This window comes from Aegilops tauschii, chromosome 2 (assembly GCF_002575655.3).
Source record: "Aegilops tauschii subsp. strangulata cultivar AL8/78 chromosome 2, Aet v6.0, whole genome shotgun sequence".
Classification (NCBI taxonomy): Eukaryota; Viridiplantae; Streptophyta; class Magnoliopsida; order Poales; family Poaceae; genus Aegilops; species Aegilops tauschii.
Window position 1 is genome coordinate 84,170,693 of NC_053036.3, and position 27,040 is coordinate 84,197,732.

At 46.0% G+C, this 27,040-nt stretch overlaps 1 protein-coding gene across 1 annotated transcript; it reads left to right on the forward strand.

Annotated features, from left to right (window-relative positions):
* The first annotated feature begins 16,534 nt into the window (after positions 1-16,534).
* On the forward strand, positions 16,535-19,782 carry LOC109742580 (pentatricopeptide repeat-containing protein At5g04780, mitochondrial-like). The gene has a single exon (XM_020301676.2). It carries the CDS (start codon positions 16,694-16,696, stop codon positions 18,896-18,898), a length of 2,205 nt encoding a protein of 734 aa, XP_020157265.1. The 5' UTR covers positions 16,535-16,693; the 3' UTR covers positions 18,899-19,782.
* Positions 19,783-27,040: the final 7,258 nt, after the last annotated feature.

Sequence of the window (27,040 nt, forward strand, 5' to 3'; positions counted from 1 at the left end):
TTGGTTGGCTGATTGCTTAAGACGCTTCGAAGTTCTATGTGTTGTTGTGACTTGTGAGGAACTAGGAACTAAGCCTGGCTGCAAATTAAAGAGCATGATTATAGTATGTTCGTCAATATTGAGCTTCCGATCATACTGCTGTGTCATTTATATCAATATTTCTTCTTCTTCATCTTATATAAAAAGAGGGAGTTGTGAAGATCCAACACATCTCAGTTCGACCATGTCAATCCAACGGTCTATGTTCCTTCCATGTTAAGCGCTAAACATGTTTAGTACTCGACACGTTTAGGGCACTACCCTGAATACTTCTCTTCGAAAGAAAATCTCCCTCCCAAACGTCTTAATACATCTAAGGAGCCATACCATGTTTTGGTTATTGCCAAAACTATTAGCGTGAATATGGAAATCAACACCAACACATGTGCACACAATGCAAGTTTGGATTATTTTCAAAATCATTTGCCTACCAATCGTGGGATATAGGGCGTTGGCGTGGAAACTACTATATCCATACTTCAAATAATTTTCAAAACTACGTACTATAATCAGCACCAATACATCTCCTTGATAGGAAACTTCAGATTATTTCCAAAATCACTTGTCTAGCAGCGATCGGACATGCACAACATCACCGGCTATGTGCACATTCGATGCAGCAAAACCAATATCACACACGCGACACAACGATCATTTTTTTTGCGGGTGGACACAACGATCATTGCTTGTGTACTGCGGCATGATCACAGCAAGATTCGAGTAGGGCGAGGCAGCGAGGGTTACATCCACCATGGTTATCAAACTTCGCCATATTTTCTATGAACGGAGGCTGATTTTGCAGAATATACAAGCAGGAAGCGCTCTTATCCTCGCCATGCCACACCCACGTTTCCCTCAGCTAGCAACCCGGCAGCGGCCGCCAAGGATGATGGAGCCTACTGATCACCCATGATGACAACTGTGGCTAGTCCGGAGAAGGCACAATCAAGCAACACATCGTCCTCGGAACCTATACAAGCAAACTCAGCCAATAGCAATTACCACATTATTACACCTCTTTATCAATTATGTTAGATTAGTATCCTATTAGACATTTTGTTGATTCTATTGAAATAACCGCCCCCTAACCAGGATAGATGAGGAAATTCCTTTCTACGGTTACACGTGCGTTTGCACGTGCCCAATCACTAGTTGTTGGCAGTCACCGACTCATGAGATTCTCGTCATGCTGTTGAGTTAAGCCTGACCAAACACCCACCAAATAAAAAATTAGAAACACCATTCTATTACATGTTGTTGTATGACTTTGTAAGGTCTTGTGTGAATAATTAATAAAGTGGCTGCATGCATCGTCCAGATGCAGAGGCCAGGGGTCCTCCTCCTTTTCTAAAATAAAATAACATTACAAAGGAGCGCAAACAAGTCCAATTGAGAGCTCCTACCAACACAGTTGCCAAGCTGAAACAACACGAAACACGGTACATGGCAGAAAGGTAACAGAGATACTGTCGGCTATGACTCCTCATGTCTTCTTCTGTGTCGTTTATTTAAAACATGTGCTTTACGATTTGGTCACAAAGCATGGTCCCGTACCATACCGTCACAAACTAGATTGGTTTTTTATTTGCGGGGGGACAACCTAGATCGTTTTTAAAGCCTAACGACCCATGAAATGGAAAAACAGGCTCCTATGCAAAACAATTACACCTAGCGAAGACCCCTACTCCTCTATTCACCACCTCCAGGTCCAGGAGATGGCGAAGCAGCCACAGAGATGGACCAAGGCCAATGGACTTGTACCATTCATCATTTGACTTGTGAGGCTGAAATATCACTACAAAAGCTTGCTCGAGTCGTTGATCCACTGCCTCCTCTATGTCATTGCAATGCAGAAATAGTTGTCCTGATACCTCTCAAGCCTCAAGGTTGTTGTTTCTTCCCCCTCCCCCCTGCTATAGCGATATCTTACAAAATGGAATCCTTAAAATGTGTATACATGTCTTGGCTTGCATATTTATAGATGTGAATGGCCGGAGAAAATCGTGCCTGTATTTATTGTATGATCATGAGACGATCATGAAAATAAATGAATTCAATGCTTGGTTGGCCTTGTATGCTACCCATATTAAATATCAAGTGATATACTAGTAATACTAGTATTTCCATTTGATGGAAAAGTGAGAGAAATTCAAACTTCAACAGACACATGCATATATCCAGAACATATTTACACATCGATCTGACATTCTTGTAAGAATACTGTTGGGGAACGCAGTAATTTCAAAAAAATTCCTACGCACACGCAGGATCATGGTGATGCATAGCAACGAGAGGGGAGAGTGTTGTCCACGTACCCTCGTAGACCGAAAGCGGAAGCGTTAGCACAACGCGGTTGATGTAGTCGTACGTCTTCACGATCCGACCGATCAAGTACCGAACGCACGGCACCTCCGAGTTCAGCACACGTTTAGCCCGATGACGTTCCTCGAACTCCGATCCAGCCGAGTGTTGAGGGAGAGTTTCGTCAGCACGACGGCGTGGTGACGATGATGATGTTCTACCGACGCAGGGCTTCGCCTAAGCACCGCTACAGTATTATCGAGGTGGACTATGGTGGAGGGGGGCACCGCACACGGCCAAAAGATCAAACGATCAATTGTTGTGTCTCTAGGGTGCCCCCCTGCCCCCGTATATAAAGGAGCAAGGGGGGAGGTGCGGCCGGCCAGGAGGGGCGCGCCAGGTGGAGTCCTACTCCCACCGGGAGTAGGACTCCCTCCCTTTTCTTAGTTGGATTAGGAGTGGAGGGGGAAAGAGGAGGGAAAGAGGAAGGAAAGGGGGGAGGGGGCGCCGTCCCCCTCTCCTTGTCCTATTCAGACTAGGGGGAAGGGCGCGCGGCCCTGCCTTGGCCGCCTCTCCTCTTCTCCACAAAGGCCCACTATGGCCCATTAAGCCCCAGGGGGGTTCCGGTAACCCCTCGGTACTCCGGTAAAATTCCGATTTCACCCGGAACACTTCCGATATCCAAATATAGGCTTCCAATATATCAATCTTCATGTATCGACCATTTCGAGACTCCTCTTCATGTCCGTGATCACATCCGGGACTCCGAACAACCTTCGGTACATCAAAACATATAAACTCATAATATAACTGTCATCAAAATGTTAAGCGTGCGGACCCTACGGGTTCGAGAACTATGTAGACATGACCGAGACACGTCTCCGGTCAATAACCAATAGCGGAACCTGGATGCTCATATTGGCTCCTACATATTCTACGAAGATCTTTATCGGCCAGACCGCATAACAACATACGTTGTTCCCTTTGTCATCGGTATGTTACTTGCCCGAGATTCGATCGTCGGTATCTCAATACCTAGTTCAATCTTGTTACCGGCAAGTCTCTTTACTCGTTCCGTAATACATCATCCCACAACTAACTCATTAGTTGCAATGCTTGCAAGGCTCAAGTGATATGCATTACCGAGAGGGCCCAGAGATACCTCTCCGACAATCGGAGTGACAAATCCTAATCTCGAAATACGCCAACCCAACAAGTACCTTCGGAGACCTGTAGAGCACCTTTATAATCACCCAGTTACATTGTGACATTTGGTAGCACACAAAGTGTTCCTCCGGTAAACGGGAGTTGCATAATCTCATAGTCATAGGAACATGTATAAGTCATGAAGAAAGCAATAGCAACATACTAAACGATCGAGTGCTAAGCTAACAGAATGGGTCAAGTCAATCACATCATTCTCCTAATGATGTGATTCCGTTAATCAAATGACAACTCATGTCTATGGCTAGGAAACATAACCATCTTTGATCAACGAGCTAGTCAAGTAGAGGCATACTAATGACACTCTGTTTGTCTATGTATTCACACAAGTATTATGTTTCCGGTTAATACAATTCTAGCATGAATAATAAACATTTATCATGATATAAGGAAATAAATAATAACTTTATTATTGCCTCTATGGCATATTTCCTTCAGTCTCCCACTTGCACTAGAGTCAATAATCTAGATTACACAGTAATGATTCTAACACCCATGGAGCCTTGGTGCTGATCATGTTTTGCTCGTGGAAGAGGTTTAGTCAACGGGTCTGCAACATTCAGATCCGTATGTATCTTGCAAATTTCTATGTTCCCACCTGGACTAAATCCCGGATGGAATTGAAGTGTCTCTTGATGTGCTTGGTTCTCTTGTGAAATCTGGATTCCTTCGCCAAGGCAATTGCACCAGTATTGTCACAAAAGATTTTCATTGGACCCGATGCACTAGGTATGACACCTAGATCGGATATGAACTCCTTCATCCAGACTCCTTCATTTGCTGCTTCTAAAGAAGCTATGTACTCCGCTTCACACGTAGATCCCGCCACGACGCTTTGTTTAGAACTGCACCAACTGACAGCTCCACCGTTCAATGTAAACACGTATCCGGTTTGCAATTTAGAATCATCCGGATCAGTGTCAAAGCTTGCATCAACGTAACCATTTACAATGAGCTCTTTGTCGTCTCCATAAATGAGAAACATATCCTTAGTCCTTTTCAGGTATTTCAGGATGTTCTTGACCGTTGTTCAGTGATCCACTCCTGGATTACTTTGGTACCTCCCTGCTAAACTTATAGCAAGGCACACATCAGGTCTGGTACGTAGCATTGCATACATGATAGAGCCTATGGCTGAAGCATAGGGAACATCTTTCATCTTCTGTCTATCTTCTGCAGTGGTCGGGCATTGAGTCTTACTCAACTTCACACCTTGTAACACAGGCAAGAACCCTTTCTTTGCTTGATCCATTTTGAACTTCTTCAAAACTTTGTCAAGGTATGTGCTTTGTGAAAGTCCAATTAAGCGTCTTGATCTATCTCTATAGATCTTGATGCCCAATATATACGCAGCTTCACCGAGGTCTTTCATTGAAAAACTCTTATTCAAGTATCCCTTTATGCTATTCAGAAATTCTATATCATTTCCAATCAGCAATATGTCCTCCACATATAATATTAGAAATGCTACAGAGCTCCCACTCACTTTCTTGTAAATACAGGCTTCTCCAAAAGTCTGTACGAAACCAAATGCTTTGATCATACTATCAAAGCGTTTATTCCAACTCCGAGAGGCTTGCACCAGTCCATAAATAGATCGCTGGAGCTTGCACACTTTGTTAGCTCCCTTTGGATCGACAAAACGTTCCGGTTGCATCATATACAACTCTTCTTCCAGAAATCCATTCAGGAATGCAGTTTTGACATCCATTTGCCAAATTTCATAATCATAAAATGCGGCAATTGCTAACATGATTCGGACAGACTTAAGCATCGCTACGGGTGAGAAGGTCTCATCGTAGTCAATCCCTTGAACTTGTCGAAAACCTTTTGCAACAAGTCGAGCTTTATAGACAGTAACATTACCGTCAGCGTCAGTCTTCTTCTTGAAGATCCATTTATTCTCAATTGCTTGCCGATCATCGGGCAAGTCAACCAAAGTCCACACTTTATTCTCATACATGGATCCCATCTCAGATTTCATGGCCTCAAGCCATTTCACGGAATCTGGGCTCACCATTGCTTCTTCATAGTTCATAGGTTCGTCATGGTCTAGTAACATAACTTCCAGAACAGGATTACCGTACCACTCTGGTGCGGATCTTACTCTGGTTGACCTACGAGGTTCAGTAATAACTTGATCTGAAGTTTCATGATCATCATCATTAACTTCCTCACTAATTGGTGTAGGTGTCGCAGAAACCGGTTTCTGCGATGAACTACTTTCCAATAAGGGGGCAGGTACAGTTACCTCATCAAGTTCTACTTTCCTCCCACTCACTTCTTTCGAGAGAAACTCCTTCTCCAGAAAGATTCCGAATTTAGCAACAAAAGTCTTGCCTTCGGATCCGTGATAGAAGGTGTACCCAACAGTCTCCTTTGGGTATCCTATGAAGACACATTTCTCCGATTTGGGTTCGAGCTTATCAGGTTGAAGCTTTTTCACATAAGCATCGCAGCCCCAAACTTTAAGAAACGACAACTTTGGTTTCTTGCCAAACCACAGTTCATAAGGCGTCATCTCAACGGATTTTGATGGTGCCCTATTTAACGTGAATGCGGCCGTCTCTAAAGCATAACCCCAAAACGATAGCGGTAAATCAGTAAGAGACATCATAGATCGCACCATATCTAGTAGAGTACGATTACGACGTTCGGACACACCATTATGCTGTGGTGTTCCGGGTGGCGTGAGTTGCGAAACTATTCCGCATTGTTTCAAATGAAGACCAAACTCATAACTCAAATATTCTCCTCCACGATCAGATCGTAGAAACTTTATTTTCTTGTTACGATGATTTTCAACTTCACTCTGAAATTCTTTGAACTTTTCAAATGTTTCAGACTTATGTTTCATTAAGTAGATATACCCATATCTGCTTAAATCATCTGTGAAGGTGAGAAAATAATGATATCCACCACGAGCCTCAATATTCATCGGACCACATACATCTGTATGTATGATTTCCAACAAATCTGTTGCTCTCTCCATAGTTCCGGAGAACGGCGTTTTAGTCATCTTGCCCATGAGGCACGGTTCGCAAAGTACCAAGTGATTCATAATCAAGTGGTTCCAAAAGTCCATCAGTATGGAGTTTCTTCATGCGCTTTACACCGATATGACCTAAATGGCAGTGCCACAAATAAGTTGCACTATCATTATCAACTCTGCATCTTTTGGCTTCAATATTATGAATATGTGTATCACTACTATCGAGATTCAACAAAAATAGACCACTCTTCAAGGGTGCATGACCATAAAAGATATTACTCATATAAATAGAACAACCATTATTCTCTGATTTAAATGAATAACCGTCTCGCATCAAACAAGATCCAGATACAATGTTCATGCTTAACGCTGGCACCAAATAACAATTATTTAGGTCTAAAACTAATCTCGAAGGTAGATGTAGAGGTAGCGTGCCGACCGCGATCACATCGACTTTGGAACCATTTCCCACGCGCATCGTCACCTCGTCCTTAGCCAATCTTCGCTTAATCCGTAGCCCGTGTTTCGAGTTGCAAATATTAGCAACAGAACCAGTATCAAATACCCAGGTGCTACTGCGAGCATTAGTAAGGTACACATCAATAACATGTATATCACATATACCTTTGTTCACCTTGCCATCCTTCTTATCCGCCAAATACTTGGGGCAGTTCCGCTTCCAGTGACCAGTCTGCTTGCAGTAGAAGTACTCAGTCTCGGGCTTAGGTCCAGACTTGGGTTTCTTCTCCTGAACAGCAACTTGCTTGTTGTTCTTCTTGAAGTTCCCCTTCTTCTTCCCTTTGCCCTTTTCTTGAAACTGGTGGTCTTATTGACCATCAACACTTAATGCTCCTTTTTGATTTCTACCTCCGCAACCTTTAGCATCGCGAAGAGCTCGGGAATCGTCTTATCCATCCCTTGCATGTTATAGTTCATCACGAAGCTCTTGTAGCTTGGTGGCAGTGATTGGAGAATTCTGTCAATGACGCTATCATCCGGAAGATTAACTCCCAGTTGAATCATGTGATTATTATACCCAGACATTTTGAGTATATGTTCACTGACAGAACTATTCTCCTCCATCTTGCAGCTGTAGAACTTATTGGAGACTTCATATCTCTCAATCCGGGCATTCTTTTGAAATATTAACTTCAACTCCTGGAACATCTCATATGCTCCATGACGTTCAAAACGTCGTTGAAGTCCCGGTTCTAAGCCGTAAAACATGGCACATTGAACTATCGAGTAGTCATCAACACGTGACTGCCAGGCATTCACAATGTCTGCAGTTGCTGGCGCACGTGGTACACCTAGCGGTGCTTCCAGGACGTAATTCTTCTGTGCAGCAATGAGGATAATCCTCAAGTTACGGACCCAGTCCGTGTAATTGCTACCATCATCTTTCAACTTTGCTTTCTCAAGGAACGCATTAAAATTCAACGGAACAACAGCACATGCCATCTATCTACAATCATAGACAAGCAAGATACTATCAGGTACTAAGTTCATGACAAATTTAAGTTCAATTAATCATATTACTTAAGAATTCCCACTTAGATAGACATCCCTCTAATCCTCTAAGTGATCACGTGATCCATATCAACTAAACCATGTCCGATCATCACATGAGATGGAGTAGTTTCAACGGTGAACATCACTATGTTGATCATATCTACTATATGATTCACGCTCGACCTTTCGGTCTCCGTGTTCCGAGGCCATATCTGTTATATGCTAGGCTCGTCAAACTTAACCTGAGTATTCCGCGTGTGCAACTGTTTTGCACCCGTTGTATTTGAACGTAGAGCCTATCACACCCGATCATCACGTGGTGTCTCAGCACGAAGAACTTTCGCAACGGTGCATACTCAGGGAGAACACTTATACTTTGATAATTTAGTGAGGGATCATCTTATAATGCTACCGTCAATCAAAGCAAGATAAGATGCATAAAAGATAAACATCACATGCAATCAATATAAGTGATATGGTATGGCCATCATCATCTTGTGCTTGTGATTTCCATCTCCGTAGCACCGTCATGTTCACCATCGTCACCGGCGCGACACCTTGATCTTCATTGTAGCATCGTTGTCGTCTCGCCAATCTTATGCTTCTACGACTATCACTACCGCTTAGTGATAAAGTAAAGCATTACAGGGCGATTGCATTGCATACAATAAAGCGACAACCATATGGCTCCTGCCAGTTGCCGATAACTCGGTTACAAAACATGATCATCTCATACAATAAAATTTGGCATCATGTCTTGACCATATCACATCACAACATGCCCTGCAAAAACAAGTTAGACGTCCTCTACTTTGTTCTTGCAAATTTTACGTGGCTGCTACGGGCTTAGCAAGAACCATTCTTACCTACGCATCAAAACCACAACGATAGTTTGTCAAGTTGGTGTTGTTTTAACCTTCGCAAGGACCGGGCGTAGCCACACTCGGTTCAACTAAAGTTGGAGAAACTAACACCCGCCAGCCACCTGTGTGCAAAGCACGTCGGTAGAACCAGTCTCGCGTAAGCGTACGCGTAATGTCGGTCCGGGCCGCTTCATCCAACAATACCGCCGAACTAAAGTACGACATGCTGGTAAGCAGTATGACTTATATCGCCCACAACTCACTTGTGTTCTACTCGTGCATATAACATCAACGCATAAAACCTGGCTCGGATGCCACTGTTGGGGAACGCAGTAATTTCAAAAAATTTCCTACGCACACGCAGGATTATGGTGATGCATAGCAACGAGAGGGGACAGTGTTGTCCACGTACCCTCGTAGACCGAAAGCGGAAGCGTTAGCACAACGCGGTTGATGTAGTCGTACGTCTTCACGATCCGACCGATCAAGTACCGAACGCACGACACCTCCGAGTTCAGCACGCGTTCAGCCCGATGACGTCCCTCGAACTCCGATCCAGCCGAGTGTTGAGGGAGAGTTTCGTCAGCACGACGATGATGTTCTACCGACGCAGGGCTTCGCCTAAGCACCGCTACAGTATTATCGAGGTGGACTATAGTGGAGGGGAGCACCGCACAGGGCTAAAAGATCAAACGATCAATTGTTGTGTCTCTAGGGTGCCCCCCTGCCCCCGTATATAAAGGAGCAAGGGGGGGAGGTGCGGCTGGCCAGGAGGGGCGCACCAGGTGGAGTCCTACTCCCACCGGGAGTAGGACTCCCTCCCTTTTCCTAGTTGGATTAGGAGTAGAGGGGGAAAGAGGAGGGAAAGAGGAAGGAAAGGGGGGGGGGCGCCGCCCCCTCTCCTTGTCCTATTCGGACTAGGGGGGGAGGGGCGCGCGGCCCTGCCCTGGCTGCCTCTCCTCTTCTCCATAAAGGCCCACTATGGCCCATTAAGCCCCCGGGGGGTTCCGGTAACCCCTCGGTACTCCGATAAAATCCCGATTTCACCCGGAACACTTTCGATATCCAAATATAGGCTTCCAATATATCAATCTTCATGTCTCGACCATTTCGAGACTCCTCTTCATGTCCGTGATCACATCCGGGACTCCGAACAACCTTCGGTACATCAAAACATATAAACTCATAATATAACTGTCATCGAAACGTTAAGCGTGCGGACCCTACGGGTTCGAGAACTATGTAGACATGACCGAGACACGTCTCCGGTCAATAACCAATAGCGGAACCTAGATGCTCATATTGGCTCCCACATATTCTACGAAGATCTTTATCGGTCAGACCGCATAACAACATACGTTGTTCCCTTTGTCATCGGTATGTTACTTGCCCGAGATTCGATCGTCAGTATCTTAATACCTAGTTCAATCTCGTTACCGGCAAGTCTCTTTACTCGTTCCATAATACATCATCCCACAACTAACTCATTAGTTGCAATGCTTGCAAGGCTTAATTAAGTGATGTGCATTACCGAGAGGGCCCAGAGATACCTCTCCGACAATCGGAGTGACAAATCCTAATCTCGAAATACGCCAACCCAACAAGTACCTTCGGAGACACCTGTAGAGCACCTTTATAATCACCCAGTTATGTTGTGACGTTTGGTAGCACACAAAGTGTTCCTCCGGTAAACGGGAGTTGCATAATCTCATAGTCATAGGAACATGTATAAGTCATGAAGAAAGCAATAGCAACATACTAAACGATCGAGTGCTAAGCTAACGGAATGGATCAAGTCAATCACATCATTCTCCTAATGATGTGATCCTGTTAATCAAATGACAACTCATGTCTATGGCTAGGAAACATAACCATCTTTGATCAACGAGCTAGTCAAGTAGAGGCATACTAGTGACACTCTGTTTGTCTATGTATTCACACAAGTATTATGTTTCCGGTTAATACAATTCTAGCATGAATAATAAACATTTATCATGATATAAGGAAATAAATAATAACTTTATTATTGCCTCTAGGGCATATTTCCTTCAATTACAACACATGCATATTTCGAGGACTTAATTACACATTGATCACAATATTGTTATCAGATATTCATACCAAAATCATGAATAGTCAGCCTTATCTTTTTGTGATAACTATAAATGACATGTATCACACAAAGATGTACTTAATCATGCATACCAATACATCATAGAGGAGCAACTTCTTACCTTAACATTTTGTGTTAGTCCCATATGCATTTGTCATTAGCCAACTATAGGTAAATCAATTGCCACCCACATATATGTAATAGTTTCGCGTACACATCAAGCATGGATGATGCTATCTCATATATTCGGCCTAAGGCAGACTCAGAGGAAACTACCATGATCTTACAATTAGAGCATACAAGAACCAATGATTGCTTGATCCACATAGTATATGCTACTCCATATTTAATACAAAATGATATACTAGTATGTTCATTTGACCAAAAAATGAAAGAAATTTCAGACTCCAGACAACACATGCATATATCCAGAATTTATTTGCACATCAATCTAACATTGTTGTTAGATTACAGTACACACATATCTGTAGAATGTGACATTTGCATACCTAGCTTGTAGTTTTGATCTATGTGTGCCTTACTTGATCGAGGATCAATTTGTAGCGGCTTCAAAAAGCGAGGACTCGGTATCGTAGCTGAATGTCATGCATCTTTATTGTACTACCATGGGAAAGCACTGATATGTAGCATTGGCTTCTTATTGAACGAAATGACTAGAGTTGTTTCTTCTAAGCGGTTGGTTAATGGTAAATATGCACTTGTGTTTCCGTAAATGATGTTGCATTGCTGCTGTACTTCTGATTCTGTTCACTTTGATTGTCAGATTGTTGGCTAGAAAGACCATCTCAAATAGAAAAGGCCGATTTGATGGGGTGTCAAGCTAATGTAATTGCCAGTTGTTATCTTGTTTATGGTCACATCTTCAAGGCTTAGACAAGTAGCCAATGTTGTTGTTGTTGGGGGCAGACAGACTCTCTTGCTCAAATTGCTTATCCACTGCCTCCTCTCAACCGTTGCAATAAAACAATATTTTCCCGATACCTCTCAAGCCTCAAAGTTCTCGTTTCTTCCCCCCCCCCCATGCTCTATGCTATAGTGGTGTCTTACTAAACTCACCTGCGCAGAGTGACAGATGATCATGATAATTAATGAATTCAATGCTTGGTTGGCCTTATATGCCGCTCCATATTAAATAGCAAGTGATATACGAGATATACTAGTTTAACCATTTGACGGAAAAATCAGAAAAACTACGGATTCTAGACCGAGACACGTGCATATATCCAAAACTTATTTACACACCGATCTAACATTGTTGTCAGATTACAACACATGCATATTTATAGGAGTTAATTGCAGATGGATCTAACATTGTTATCAGATATTCATACTGAAATCATGAACAATCGGTCTTATCTCTCCGCTATGAACAAGACTATACAAATGACATGGATCACCTAAGGATGTACTTAATCAAGCATGCCAATACATCACACATAAGCAACTTCTTACTGTAACAGATTGTATCAATGACATTGATAAAAGGAATGCATAAATAGTTGCTTACAAAACATCTAAAACTAATGGAAAGTAAATATAAGCTTAAAAAAAGAGGATTATAAATAAAAAAGAGAAAAATTGAAGTACCGATAAAAGAATGTCACGTCTAAAAAACGTAAAGGTGGGCTACATAGGCATGCTACAATTGCCCAACACACATATTGTCAATACAAAAACTAATACAAAAATAATTTATGACTAAAATACATCAATTGATGATGTGATGACGCTGCATGCATAGAGTAATGCAAAGGATGAAATTTATGATTTTTTTTGTGGGTGAAGATGAAATTTATGACTAATATGTATGAATTGATGATGTGGCAGCGCTGCAAGCATGGAGTAATGCAAAATTATAATTTATGATTTGCTTACATGTCATGGTTGCACGACTAGAAAAAATAGACATTGGGCCGCGACTATTTAGAAATAGAAGATGCGGCGTTATTTCTTTTTTACAAATAATATGATCATTCAATATAATTATATTTATGTCAAACTATCAAGCTAAAATCGAGTGAGCTGGTGTTGGATCAAGATCAGCTTATTTCTCGGTTGAGCTACATAAAGCGCTCTTAATGAACTCATTTCTTTTCGAGTCGAGCCAAAAACGAGTCGATGTTACACGCTTTTACTGTTTTCTGAGATTGAACCGAGTGTCTTCATTGTTTCGTTGACAATGGATGCTATTTCACAACTGCTTCTTGTTGGGGAACGTAGCAGAAATTCAAAATTTTCTACGCATCACCAAGATCAATCTATGGAGTTTACTAGCAACAAGAGGGAAGGAGTGCATCTACATACCCTTGTAGATCGCGAGCGGAAGCGTTCAAGAGAACGGGGTTGATGGAGTCGTACTCGTCGTGATCCAAATCACCGATGATCCTAGCGCCGAACGGACGACACCTCGGCGTTCAACACACGTACGAAGCAGCGACGTCTCCTCCTTCTTGATCCAGCAAGGGGGAAGGAGAGGTTGATGGAGATCCAGCAGCACGACGGCATGGTGGTGGAAGTAGCGGGATTCCAACAGGGCTTCGCCAAGCGCTGCGGGAGGAGGGAGATGTGTCACGGGAGGGAGAGGGAGGCGCCAGGGCTTAGGGTTTGCTGCCCTCCCTTCCCCCCACTATATATAGGGCCAAGGGAGAGGGGGGGCGCAGCCTTGGCCCTTCCTCCAAGGAAGGGTGCGGCCAGGGAGGAGTCCATCCTCCCCAAGGCACCTAGGAGGTGCCTTCCCCCTTTAGGACTCTCCCTTTATCTTATCTCTTGGCGCATGGGCCTCTTGAGGCTGGTTCCCTTGGCCCATATAGGCCAAGGCGCACACCCCACAGCCCATGTGGCCCCCCCGGGGCATGTGGACCCCATGGTGGACCCCCGGACCCCTTTCGGCACTCCCGGTACAATACCGATAATGCGCGAAACTTTTCCGGCGACCAAAACAAGACTTCCCATATATAAATCTTTACCTCTGGACCATTCCGGAACTCCTCGTGACGTCCGGGATCTCATCCGGGACTCCGAACAACTTTTGGGTTACCGCATACTAATATCTCTACAACCCTAGCGTCACCGAACCTTAAGTGTGTAGACCCTACGGGTTCGGGAGACACGCAGACATGACCGAGACGACTCTCCGGTCAATAACCAACAGCGGGATCTGGATACCCATGTTGGCTCCCACATGCTCCTCGATGATCTCATCGGATGAACCACGATGTCGAGGATTCAATCAATCCCGTATACAATTCCCTTTGTCAATCGGTATGTTACTTGCCCAAGATTCGATCGTCGGTATCCCAATACCTTGTTCAATCTCGTTACCAGCAAGTCTCTTTACTCGTTCCGTAACACATCATCCCGTGGTCAACTCCTTGGTCACATTGTGCACATTATGATGATGTCCTACCGAGTGGGCCCAGAGATACCTCTCCGTTTACACGGAGTGACAAATCCCAGTCTCGATTCGTGCCAACCCAACAGACACTTTCGGAGATACCTGTAGTGCACCTTTATAGCCACCCAGTTACGTTGTGACGTTTGGTACACCCAAAGCATTCCTACGGTATCCAGGAGTTGCACAATCTCATGGTCTAAGGAAATGATACTTGACATTAGAAAAGCTCTTAGCAAACGAACTACACGATCTTGTGCTAGGCTTAGGATTGGGTCTTGTCCATCACATCATTCTCCTAATGATGTGATCTCGTTATCAACGACATCCAATGTCCATAGTCAGGAAACCGTAACCATCTATTGATCAACGAGCTAGTCAACTAGAGGCTTACTAGGGACATGGTGTTGTCTATGTATCCACACATGTATCTGAGTTTCCTATCAATACAATTCTAGCATGGATAATAAACGATTATCATGAACAAGGAAATATAATAATAACCAATTTATTATTGCCTCTAGGGCATATTTCCAACACTTCCTTCTTTCCAGCTTGTAAGAGCATCTATAACCGGACCTCTCAAACCCGCCGCATAAGCCCGGGCGGACTGCCCGGTCACTTTTTTCGATCCAGACAGACGCTTCAAACGGGTCTCAAACGCCCGGCTGACCGACACCCCCCATATCCAGCCCAAATATGAGGCGGATATGGGGGCGCCCGGGCTCAGACTCGGCCCGGCCTACCCGACCCCACTTATATTCGTCCTCATCCGCTCGCCGGAGCAAATCCTAGTCTGCTCCCCTCCGCCACCCGAGCTCACCTCCAGCGATTTCCAGCCTTCTCCGTCATGGCAGGCAGCGGATCGGACTTCGACCAGTCCGGATCCGTTGACTGGGGTGTCGTCCCATATGGGTTGGAGGAGGCAATGGTAGTCCGCATTGCACTCCGCCGCTCCCGGGAGGACAGCGCCCAGCCGATGGACGGATCCGTTTGCCGCGACCGCGACGCCATAGTGTCGGCTCGCTGGACGCTCGGATCCTATGGTGCTGGATCCTCGCGGTCCCGGCCGGAACACCTCTCCTTCCCCATCACCGGTCGGGCAGAGTATGAGTCCCACCGGGAACGGGTGGCTCGCCGTGGAAAGGAGAGGATAAGAGCCGCCGAGGCCTGTATCGCGGCGGAAATGGTGGCGGCGCGGGCGGCCACAGAGGAGGAAGCCATCCGCGCCCGCATGTGAAGAAACATCAGCGGATGAACACGCGCGCCCTCGCCCGAGAGCAGAATCGGGCGGTCCATGCCATGGCCGGACTGCCACCGAAGAAGGAGAAGGAGGACTACGACGGTGAGGACAACTCCGGCGAGCAGATCCGGCTCGATTCGTAGTGCGTCTTCGACCGGTACTTCCGTGAGAAAGACGGCAAGGGCGCCGGGAAGGGCAAGGGCAGCCGTGGATGAACTCCACCATAGCCAAATATGCCAAATTTTGGTAGTCCGATGTCATGTGTTAGTGTAGTGTGATGGAGTAGCCGGACGATGCATGTGCGTCGACGTAGTTGCATGAGTTTGTATGGATTTGAGATATGGTAATTGAGGTGTCTGGATGTGGATTGCATTTTTTGAAGAGTGCCCGGTCAATGTGCGTTTGAGAGGCCAGATTTGAAAAGTCCGGCTGTAGATGCTCTAAGGCTCATGTGGTCATTTAGTTCGTTTGCTGTAATCGGTTATTTTTAAGCAATTTCTCAAGACTTCTGCCAAATTCTCATTTTATAAAGAAATATAAAAGCATTTATATCACTAGAGCTACATAAACTGGTACGGTCAATTTGTTATTTCGATGCACCAGAATCCCATTATACAATATAAGCAAAGGATGTAAAAATTATTTGATCAGGAATGCCGATAGCCTTGCAAAGACTGCTTTCAGCTGTAGAACATCTGATGTATGGGATTCATACCTCGGACTTTATTTCATGACAGTTTATGAATGAGTGTGCTATCATTTGGTGAAAAAAGAACATTTGAGAAAAAAATGAAAATTTATTTGAGAAAAGAGAGCACGTCCAAGCAAGAAACCAGATGACAGTGGATTCAGACAGGGGCTTCAGGTTGATGGTCCATCTCGCTTTAGCTTCCCCCGCGTCTCCCTCCAACCCCGGCGCTCGCCTCCGCCTCCACGCGCGCGCACCATCCGCCGCCTCGCCTCCGAGGCTACTACACCGGCGGACATCCGATTCATGCGGCACGCGGCTAGGAGAGCTGCGGCCGCGCTGCTATCGCCGCCGACTCTCTCGTCTCCCTCCTCCGCGCCGCTATCGCTGCCGGTTCCCTCGTCTTGCAACTCCGCGCCGCTCCTCCGGCGTCCCCAGTCCCTTCGCGCAAGAGCGCCCGAGGCAGGACTGACCCGGACACCCCACGAGCGCGTCCCCGTTCCGAGCTCCTGCGCGAGAGACCGTCACTTCGACGATGCGCGCGGGGTGCTCGACGAAAGGCCCAAGAGGAGCGCGGCCGCGTGGACGGCGGTCATCGCGGGCTGCGCACGCGCCGGCCGGCACTCGGACGGCATGGGCGCGTTCGCGGAGATGCTCGCCGAGGGCGGGGCCGCGCCGAACGCGTTTGTTCTCGCCGCCGTCCTCAGGTGCTGCTCGGGCCTCGGCGACGTGGAGTCGGGCAAGCGCATCCATGGGTGGCTGCTGAGGAACGGGGTGCATCTGGACCGGGTGCTGTGCAACGCCGTTCTCGATATGTACGCCAAGTGCGGGGACTGCGAGCGGGCTAAGCGGGCATTCAGAGCCATGGCCGAGGTCGACGCCGTCTCCTGGAACATCGTGATCAGTGCGTGTCTGCAGAACGGCGACGTTCTTGGGTCGGTGCAGCTGTTTGATGAGTCGCCGGTGCGGGACACTTCGAGCTGGAACACAATCATCAGCGGCTTGATGCGGAATGGGTGCGCTGCCAAGGCGCTGGACCGCCTGTATCATATGGCACGAGCTGGAGTGGAGTTTAATCACTACACATACTCCACGGCACTTGCCTTGGCCGGCATGCTTTCTTTGCTGGACCTCGGTCGGCAGCTCCATGGCCGTGTGCTGACAGCTGCACTGGAGACGGACGCATTTGTTCGGAGCTCTCTCATGGACATGTACTGCAAGTGCGGCTCAATGAACGCTGCTGTGTTGATCTTTGATAGATGGTCGCATCTTACCGGCGACATGAAATTTGCATGGAGCACAATGGTCACCGGATACGTCCAGAATGGCAGGGAGGAAGAAGCTTTTGAGTTCTTCCGGTTGATGCTGCGTCAAGGGGTTGCTGCAGATCAGTTCACCCTCACCAGCGCAGTTGCAGCGTGTGCAAATGCAGGGATGGTTGAGCAAGGCAGGCAAGTGCACGGATGCGTCGAGAAGCTAGGTCACAGTTTTGATGCACCATTGGTATCTACCATCGTCGACATGTATGCTAAGTGTGGCAACCTTGAAGACGCTTGCAGGATGTTTGACATAGCTCCCACGAAGAACGTTGCTCTCTGGACTTCAATGCTGTGTTCCTATGCGTCACATGGGAAAGGTAGGATGGCCATAGAACTCTTCAACAGAATGATTGCAGAAAAGATCAAACCAAATGAGGTCACCCTTGTCGGTGTTCTATCTGCCTGTAGCCATGGCAGATTGGTCAGTGAAGGAGAGCACTTCTTCAAGCTAATGCAAGAAGAGTATGGAATTGTTCCGAGCATTGAGCATTACAATTGCATGGTTGATCTTTATGGTCGAGCTGGACTGCTAGACAAAGCAAATAATTTCATCAACGCAAACAAGATTAAGCATGAATCTATTGTTTGGAAGACATTACTGTCAGCTTGTCGAGTTCACAAGGACATGGAGCACGCAAAACTTGCTTCTGAAAGTTTGATTCAACTTGAGCAATGTGATGCTGGATCATATGTTATGCTGTCAAACATGTATGCCACTCACAGCAAGTGGCGTGATACTTCAAAGCTCAGAAGTTTGATGCGGGAAAGGGGGGTTCGAAAGCAACCCGGACAATCTTGGATCCATCTGAAGAACATTGTGCATACTTTTGTCGCGGGGGACACGGCACACCCGAGATCATCTGAAATTTATACCTGCTTGGAGAAGCTGATGGAGAGACTAAAGGAGCTGGGGTACACCAGTAGATTTGATCTTGTTGCTCATGATGTGGAGGAGGAACAAAGGGAGACAGCTCTGAGGTTCCACAGTGAGAAGCTTGCAATGGCGTTTGGGATCATCAGCACTCCCAGTGGGACTCCACTTCGAATCTTCAAGAACCTGCGTATTTGTGTGGACTGCCATGAAGCAATCAAGTATGTAAGCCGAGCCACAGATAGGGAGATCGTCGTGCGAGATTTGTACAGGTTTCATCATTTCAAGGATGCGAGGTGTTCTTGTGAGGATTTCTGGTGAAAGATTTACCTCGACAATTTTGGTGGCAAATTTTTCACACGTGGGTCGAAGTTTTTTCTCACATTTGCTCCTCCGCACACTCGGTTGTTGCTGCCAGCACCTTTCAACAGCGCACCGCCGCCTTTGAGCCCCGCCTCTTCTTTGTAATGGTGCCATGGTGAGCGGGCGGTCATTATGTTACGCGGAGGGCATCATGATCTGATGGGTGACAACGGGGGTCCTCGCTGACCAGCTACGGTGATGGCAGCATTGGCACTGCTCCGACTACTTTGTGTCGTCCTTCCTGGTCGCGTGGCTTCTTCGTGGCGGGAGCAGTGGGAGGTGGACATGCGGTTGGTAAAGGTAGGAGAGCGAAGGTTGAGGAAGGTGCGGCGAGCTTCATGTCAACCAGAGAAGGGACAGAAGGGCACGATGGGGTCGAAGGAGTGCGAGGTGGGACAGGGAGGCCGGGACAGTGCAATCGGGACCATGGCGATCGGAGAAGGGTAGCCCTGGGAAGGCAGCGGCGACTGTGCACCGAATGCGATTGGTAGGAAACCAGTGTCAGCCCTTGTTCTAAATTTGTTATAATCTGGAACTCCTGTAAAGATTATATCACTCCCGGGGAACGATGTTGGTGTCCATTGGGATGGAACTTTGAGGCGACCTTTAAGATCGGAGATGCATGACTAAACGGCCCATGCAAATAGTGGAGGGACACAAGTAGCTCCAGCAGACTTTGGCAAAATTTTGCAGTTAAAGAGAGCAAAAAATGCTTCACCTACGTATAAGTTGTGCTCTTTACGTTTTTTTAATGAAAGATTAATAGTATATGAGATGTATAATGTGAAATATGACATTGGAAACTCCTTTCACATATGAATTTAACGTTATGCTTTGTGTAACTTGCATGTCATATATTATTGCTTTGACATGTGGTCAAAGTTAGCCTCGAGAAACGCATAGACCCAATATATATGGATAAAGAGAGTATAACTAACCTATCCATGATGCCTCCTATTTAGCGCAGTTCCCACTGGCGAACGAACCAATGCGCACCCCGCCTACCCCATTGCGCGCCCTTTTGGGTCGGCCCATGTGCGGGGTGGGACGTCCACTGTTTTTCATTTCATTTTTATTTTATGCCTTTATTTTATTATTATTTTAAAATAATACAGAATTTCATAAAAATCCTAATTTCTAAAAATTACGAATTATGAAAGAATGTTTGTGTATTTAAAAAATGTTTGTGACTTTGAAAAAATGTTGCCATGTTACAAAATTGTTCTCGGTTTGAAGAAAAATGTTCAAAAAATCAAAAGTTGTTCATGATTGTGAAAAACAATGTTTGCAAATTAAAAAAATGATCGCAGATTCAAAAAATGTTCATGAATTTGAAAAAATATCCATGCATCTAAAAAATGCTCGCTTATTTAAAAAAATGTTCACGAGTTTCAAAACAATGCTCACAATTTCAAAAATTATTTGTGAATTTCTAAAAAATGTTCGTAAATTCAAAACATGTTTACAAATTAAAAAAAATGTTTGCGAATTTGTATAAAAATATTCAAGTATTCAAGATTTCATAAGATTGTTTGGGAAATAAAAAAACTATGAATTTGAAAGAATGTTCGTGAATTCAAAATATGTTCACAAAATTCAATAAATGTTCAAGGATTTAAAAAATTGTTCACATTTTTCTTAAAAAAAATTGATTCAAATAATGTTCATGAATTCAAAAAATGTTTGTACAATTCAAAGATTGTTTATGTAAGTGAATTTATATAATTGTTCCACAATGCGGGCCTAGGGCGGACGCGATCTCTCACTGGCGCCTGCATTGAAGCGACGCGCCGGCCGTGAGAGTGTCGCCCGCTGCACGCCCGGCTGAACACGCCTCCCCGCCTGCCCGGCTGGACACACCTCCTCGGCCGCATTCATTAAAATCACGCGTGTGCCGAGTAACCTACTCCGACCACACGTCCTTTCAAGCCGGCCGTGAGAGCGCCGCCTACTGCACGGCCGACTGAACACGCCTCCTCGCCTGCATTCATTAAAGCCGCGCGTGTGCCAAGAAACCTACTCCGACCACACGTCCGTTCACGAGCCGACCGACATTAAACACAACGCCGATTGGCTCCTCGCGTTCACCAGCTATTTAAACGAGGCCAGACACTGGGCAAGAACCACACCACACCTCCGCTCCTCATCTCTTCCTTGCACCATATTGTCCACACTGTCCATGGCATCCGACGAGCAGGAAGAGGGGTTCTCCGGAATAAAAGCCGGCTGGGTGGTCCTCAGATGGTTGGGCTATGTGGCATAGGCCGGACTAATGGGCCGTGAAGATACAAGATATGAGGCCTTCCCCTGTGTCCGGATGGGACTCTCCTTGGCGTGGATAGCAAGCTTGGCGGCTAGTCCTATAGTTTCCTTTCTCTGTAAACCGACTTTGTACAACCCTGGGCCCTTCTGGTGTCTATATAAACTGGAGGGGTTAGTCCGTAGAGATGATCACAAATCATACAGGCTAGACATCTAGGGTTTAGCCATTACGATCTCGAGGTAGATCAACTCTTGTAACCCCTATACTCATCAAAGTCAATCAAGCAGGAAGTAGGGTATTACCTCCATTAAGAGGGCCCGAACCTGGGTAAACATCATGTCCCCCTTCTCCTGTTACCTTCGATCCTCATACGCATAGTTCGGGACCCCCTACCCGAGATCGGCCGGTTTTGACACCGACATTGGTGCTTTCATTGAGAGTTCCTCTGTGTCGTCAATAGAAGGATCGATGGCTCGCCTTGTCATCAACGACAAAAACGTCTCTGGAAGGGCCCTAGCTCCTGGGCAGATCCTCCAGCACGGCAGTTTTACCATGGGCGCCCGCTCGGCCGTTAAGCCAAAGGCGGTCCCCCAAATTGCCAAAAATCATCTCCGCATCGGCCTCGAACACTCCGATAAGATGGATCCGGCAGATATCTTGTCTTTGAACGAACTGCTAGATCGCATCGCCGCCCTGGGGGTCGTGACAGACTACGATCGGATTGGGCTTAAACCCGATCAGAGGGAAATCAGATCCCCGCCGATCACCCATCTGGTATCGGTTGTAGAAGAGCAAGCCAAGGATACCTCCCCCCTATACTGAGGACAAGCTATGTTCGGATTTCCGAGCCCTGTGAGTCGGATACCCCTCTTCGGGAAGAGACTCCTTGTCCTCCGAACATAGAACCAGGCGTTGAGCCTGAAACCTCCCAAGGCGCTCCGGATCTTGAGCTAGTGACCTCATAAATTCTTCAAACTCTGGATCCCGCAGTGGGTCAGGGTTCGGATTTAAGCCCACCCGCCCACCACAAGCAATATTCCCCAAGCAATTTCAGTCCTCCGGACACATGCGACCTAATGTATGTGCGACAGCAACCTCAGGAAACAGTCCATCACTTTTGGGCCAGATTCCTCCTTGTTAAAAACAAGATCAAAGATTGCTGCAACAACGACGCAGTTTCAGTATTCTGCCGCAACTGTACGGACGAAGGGATCCTCAATGCCCTCAACCGACGTCGCATACTGCACTTCACAGATTTGGCACACATAGTGTAGAAATATTGCGCCATGGAAAGCGTCTGGAAAGCCCAGACAACTCGGTGGGAACCGCCGGCCTTTAAGCCACCCACCGGATGGGCAAAAAGGATACACCCTTACGAGGCACCCGATCATCACCTCATGGACAAGAAAATTAAGCCCCCAACGGGGCACAAAACTGTCCTTGATGAATGGCTCGACTAGCCCTGTCGGATACACACGATGCCGAATTCCGAACCAACACACAGCCTTCGAGCATGTTGGGTACTCCGGCTGTTGGGGAACATAGCAACAGTTCAAAAAAATTCCTATGTGTCACCAAGATCAATCTAGGAGATGCTAGCAATGAGAGAGAGGGAGTGCATCTTCATACCCTTGAAGATCGCTAAGCGGAAGCGTTACAAGAACGCGGTTGATGGAGTCGTACTCGTGGCGATTCAAATCGCGGAAGATCTGATCTAGCGCCGAACGGACGGCGCCTCCACATTCAACACACGTACAGACCGGGGACGTCTCCTCCTTCTTGATCCAGCAAGGGGAGAGGAGAAGTTGAGGGAGAACTCCAGCAGCACGACGGCGTGGGGGCGATGGAGCTCGTGGTTCTCCGGCAGAGCTTCGCTAAGCACTACGGAGGAGGAGGAGGGGGAGTTGGAGGAGGAGAGGGCTGCACCACGGGAAAGGGTCACGGCTGCCCTCCCACCCCCTCACTATATATAGGGGAAGGGGAGAGGGGGAGGCGCCCTAGGGTTTCCCCTAGGGGGCGGCGGCCAGGGCAGATTGGATCTCCCTAGGAAAACCCTAGGGAGACTTGCCCCCCAAGCCAGGCCAGGTGGAGGCTTGCCTCCCAAGTCAGGTGGAGGCGCCCCACCTCCCCAAGCAACGTGGGAAAGGGTGTGGGGGCGCAAAGCCCCTTAGTGGGATGGTTTGTCCCCCTTGGCCCATGAGGCCCTGCAACACTTGTGAGGGCCCCCGAAACACCTTTCGGTCATGCTGGCCATAGCCTGGTACCCCGGGGACACTTTCGGACTCCAATACCCTTCGTCCAATATACCGATCTTCACCTCGGGACCAATCCAGAACTCCTCGTGATGTCCGGGATCTCATCCGGGACCCCGAACTACCTACGGCAACCACATACAGTTTCCCATAACAACTCTAGCGTCACCAAACCTTAAGTGTGTAGACCCTACGGGTTCGGGAACCATGCAGACATGACCGAGACATCTCTCCGGCCAATAACCAATAGCGGGATCTGGATACCATTGTTGGCTCCCGCATGTTCCACGATGATCACATCGGATGAACCACGATGTCAGGGATTCAATCAATCCCGTATACAATTCCCTTTATCTATCGGTATGTTACTTGCCCGAGATTCGATCGTCGGTATCCCTATACCTTGTTCAATCTCGTTACCGGCAAGTCTCTTTACTCGTTCCGTAACGCATGATCCCGCGACTAACTCCTTAGTCACATTGAGCTCATTATGATGATGCATTACCGAGTGGGCCCAAAGATACCTCTCCGTCATACGGAGTGACAAACCCCAGTCTCGATTCGTGCCAACCCAACAGACACTTTCAGAGATACCTGTAGTGCACCTTTATAGTCACCCAGTTACGTTGTGACGCTTGATACACCCAAAGCATTCCTACGGTATCCGGGAGTTGCACAATCTCATGGTCTAAGGAAACGATACTTGACATTAGAAAAGCTCTAGCAAAACGAACTACACGATCTTGTGCTATGCTTAGGATTGGGTCTTGTCCATCACATCATTCTCCTAATGATGTGATCCCATTATCAATGACATCCAATGTCCATGGTCAGGAAACCATAACCATCTATTGATCAACGAGCTAGTCAACTGGAGGCTTACTAGGGACATGTTGTGGTGTATGTATTCACACATGTATTACAGCTTCCGGTTAATACAATTATAGCATGAACAATAGACAATTATCATGAACAAGAAAATATAATAATAACCATTTTATTATTGCCTCTAGGGCATATTTCCAACAATCTCCCACTTGCACTAGAGTCAGTAATCTAGTTCACATCGCCATGTGATTAACACTCATAGTTCACATCTCCATGTGACTAACACCCAAAGAGTTTACTAGAGACAATAATCTAGTTCACATCGCCATGTGATTAACACCCAAGAGTTTACTAGAGTCAATAATCTAGTTCACATCACCATGTGATTAACACTCAACGAGTTCTAGGGTTTGATCATGTTATGCTTACGAGGGTGGTTTTTAGTCAACGGGTCTGCAACATTCAGATCCGTGTGTACTTCGCAAATCTCTATTTCATATTGCAGATGTTGCTACCATGCTCCACTTGGAGCTATTCCAAATGGTTGCTCCACTATACGTATCCGGTTTGCTACTCAGAGTCATCCGGATAGGTGTTAAAGCTTGCATCGACGTAACCCTTTATGCCGAACTCTTTATCACCTCCATAATTGAGAAATATTTCCTTATTCCCAAGGACAATTTTGACCGCTGTCCAATGATCCACTCCTGGATCATTCTTATACCCCCTTGCCAGACATGTGGCAAGGCACATATCAGGTGTGGTACACAGCATGGCATATCGTATAGAGCCTATGGCTAAGGCATAGGGGACGACCTTCGTCCTTTCTCTTTCTTCTGCCGTGGTCGAGCTTTGAGTCTTACTCAACTTCACACCTTACAATTCAGGCAAGAGCTCCTTCTTTGACTGATACATTTTGAACTCCTTCAAAAAACATGTCAAGGTATGCGCTCTATGAAAGTCTTATCAGGCGTCTTGATCTATCTTTATAGATCTTGATGCCCAATATGTAAGTAGTTTTACATAGGTCTTCCTTTGAAAAACTCCATTCGAACAACCCTTCATGCTTTCCAGAAATTCTACATCATTTCTGATCAACAATATGTCATCCACATATACTTATCAAAATGTTGTAGTGCTCCCACTCACTTTCTTGCAAACTTTGTATAAACCCAAATGCTTTGATCACCTCATCAAAGCGTATGTTCCAACTCCGAGATGCTTGCTCCAGTCCATAGAAGGATTGCTGGAGTTTGCATACCTTTTAGCATCCTTAGGATCGACAAAACCTTCTGGTTGTATCACATACATCCTTTCCTCACGGAAACCGTCAAGGAAACTTTGGTTTGACATCCATCTGCCAGATTTCGTAAATGAAAATGCAGCAACTGATAACATAATTCTAACAGACTTTAGCATCGCTATGATTGAGAAAGTCTCATCACATTCAACTCCTTGAACTTGTCGGAAACTTCTTTGAGACAAGTCGAGCTTCATAAATGGTGACATTACCATCATACGTCTGTCTTCTTATTAAATATCCATTTATTCTCAATGGCTTGCCGATCATCGGCAAGTCCACCAAAGTCCATACTTTGTTCTCATACATGGATCCTATCTCGGATTTCATGGCTCCTAGCCATTTGTTGGAATCCAGGCCCACCATCGCTTCTCCACAGCTCATAGGTTCATCGTTGTCCAACAACACCTTTAAGACAGGGTTACCACTCAGAAGTTGTACACACCCTTGTCGACCTACGAGGTTCGATAGTAACTTGATATGAAGCTTCATGATCATCATCATTAGCTTTCTCTTCAATTGACGCAGGTGCCACAGAAACATCTTTCTGTGATGCGCTACTCTCTGGTTGAAGTGAAGGTTCAACAACCTCATCATGTTCTATCTTCCTCCCACTCAATTCTTTCGAGAGAAACTCTTTCTCGAGAAAGGACATGTTCCTAGCGACAAACACTTTGCCCTCAGATCTGAGATAGAAGGTATACCCAATCGTCTTGTTTGGGTATTCTATGAAGACACAATTTTCCGCTTTGGGTTCGAGCTTTTTTGGCCGAAGCCTATCGACATAAGCATCGTAGCCCCAAACCTTAAGAAACAACAACTTAGGTTTCTTGCCAAACCATAGTTCATACGGTGTCGTCTCCACGGACTTAGATGGTGCCCTATTTAAAGTGAATGTAATTGTCTCTAATGCATAACCCCAAAATGATAGCGGTAGATCGGTAAGAGACATCATAGATCGCACCATATCCAATAGGGTGCGATTACGACATTCGGACACACCATTACGCTATGGTGTTCCAGGTGGCGTCAACTATGAAACGATTCCACCTTGTCTTTAGTAATTGCCAAACTCATAACTTGGATACTCTCACCTTGATCATATCGTAGGAACTTGATCTTCTTGTTACGATGATTCTCAACTTCACTCTGAAATTGCTTGAACTTTTCAAACGTTTCAGACTTATGCTTCATTAAGTAAACATGCCCATATCTACTCAATTCATCGGTGAAGGTGAGAAAATAATGATATCCACCGCACCCGTCAACACTCATCGGACTGCATACATCAACATGTATGATTTCCAACCAGTCACTTGCCCGTTCCAGTGTTCCAGAAAACGGGGTTTTAGTCATCTTGCCTATGAGGCATGGTTCACATGTGTTAGGTGATTCAAAATCAAGTGACTCCAAAAGTCCATTAGCATGGAGGTTCTTCATGCGCTTTACACCAATAT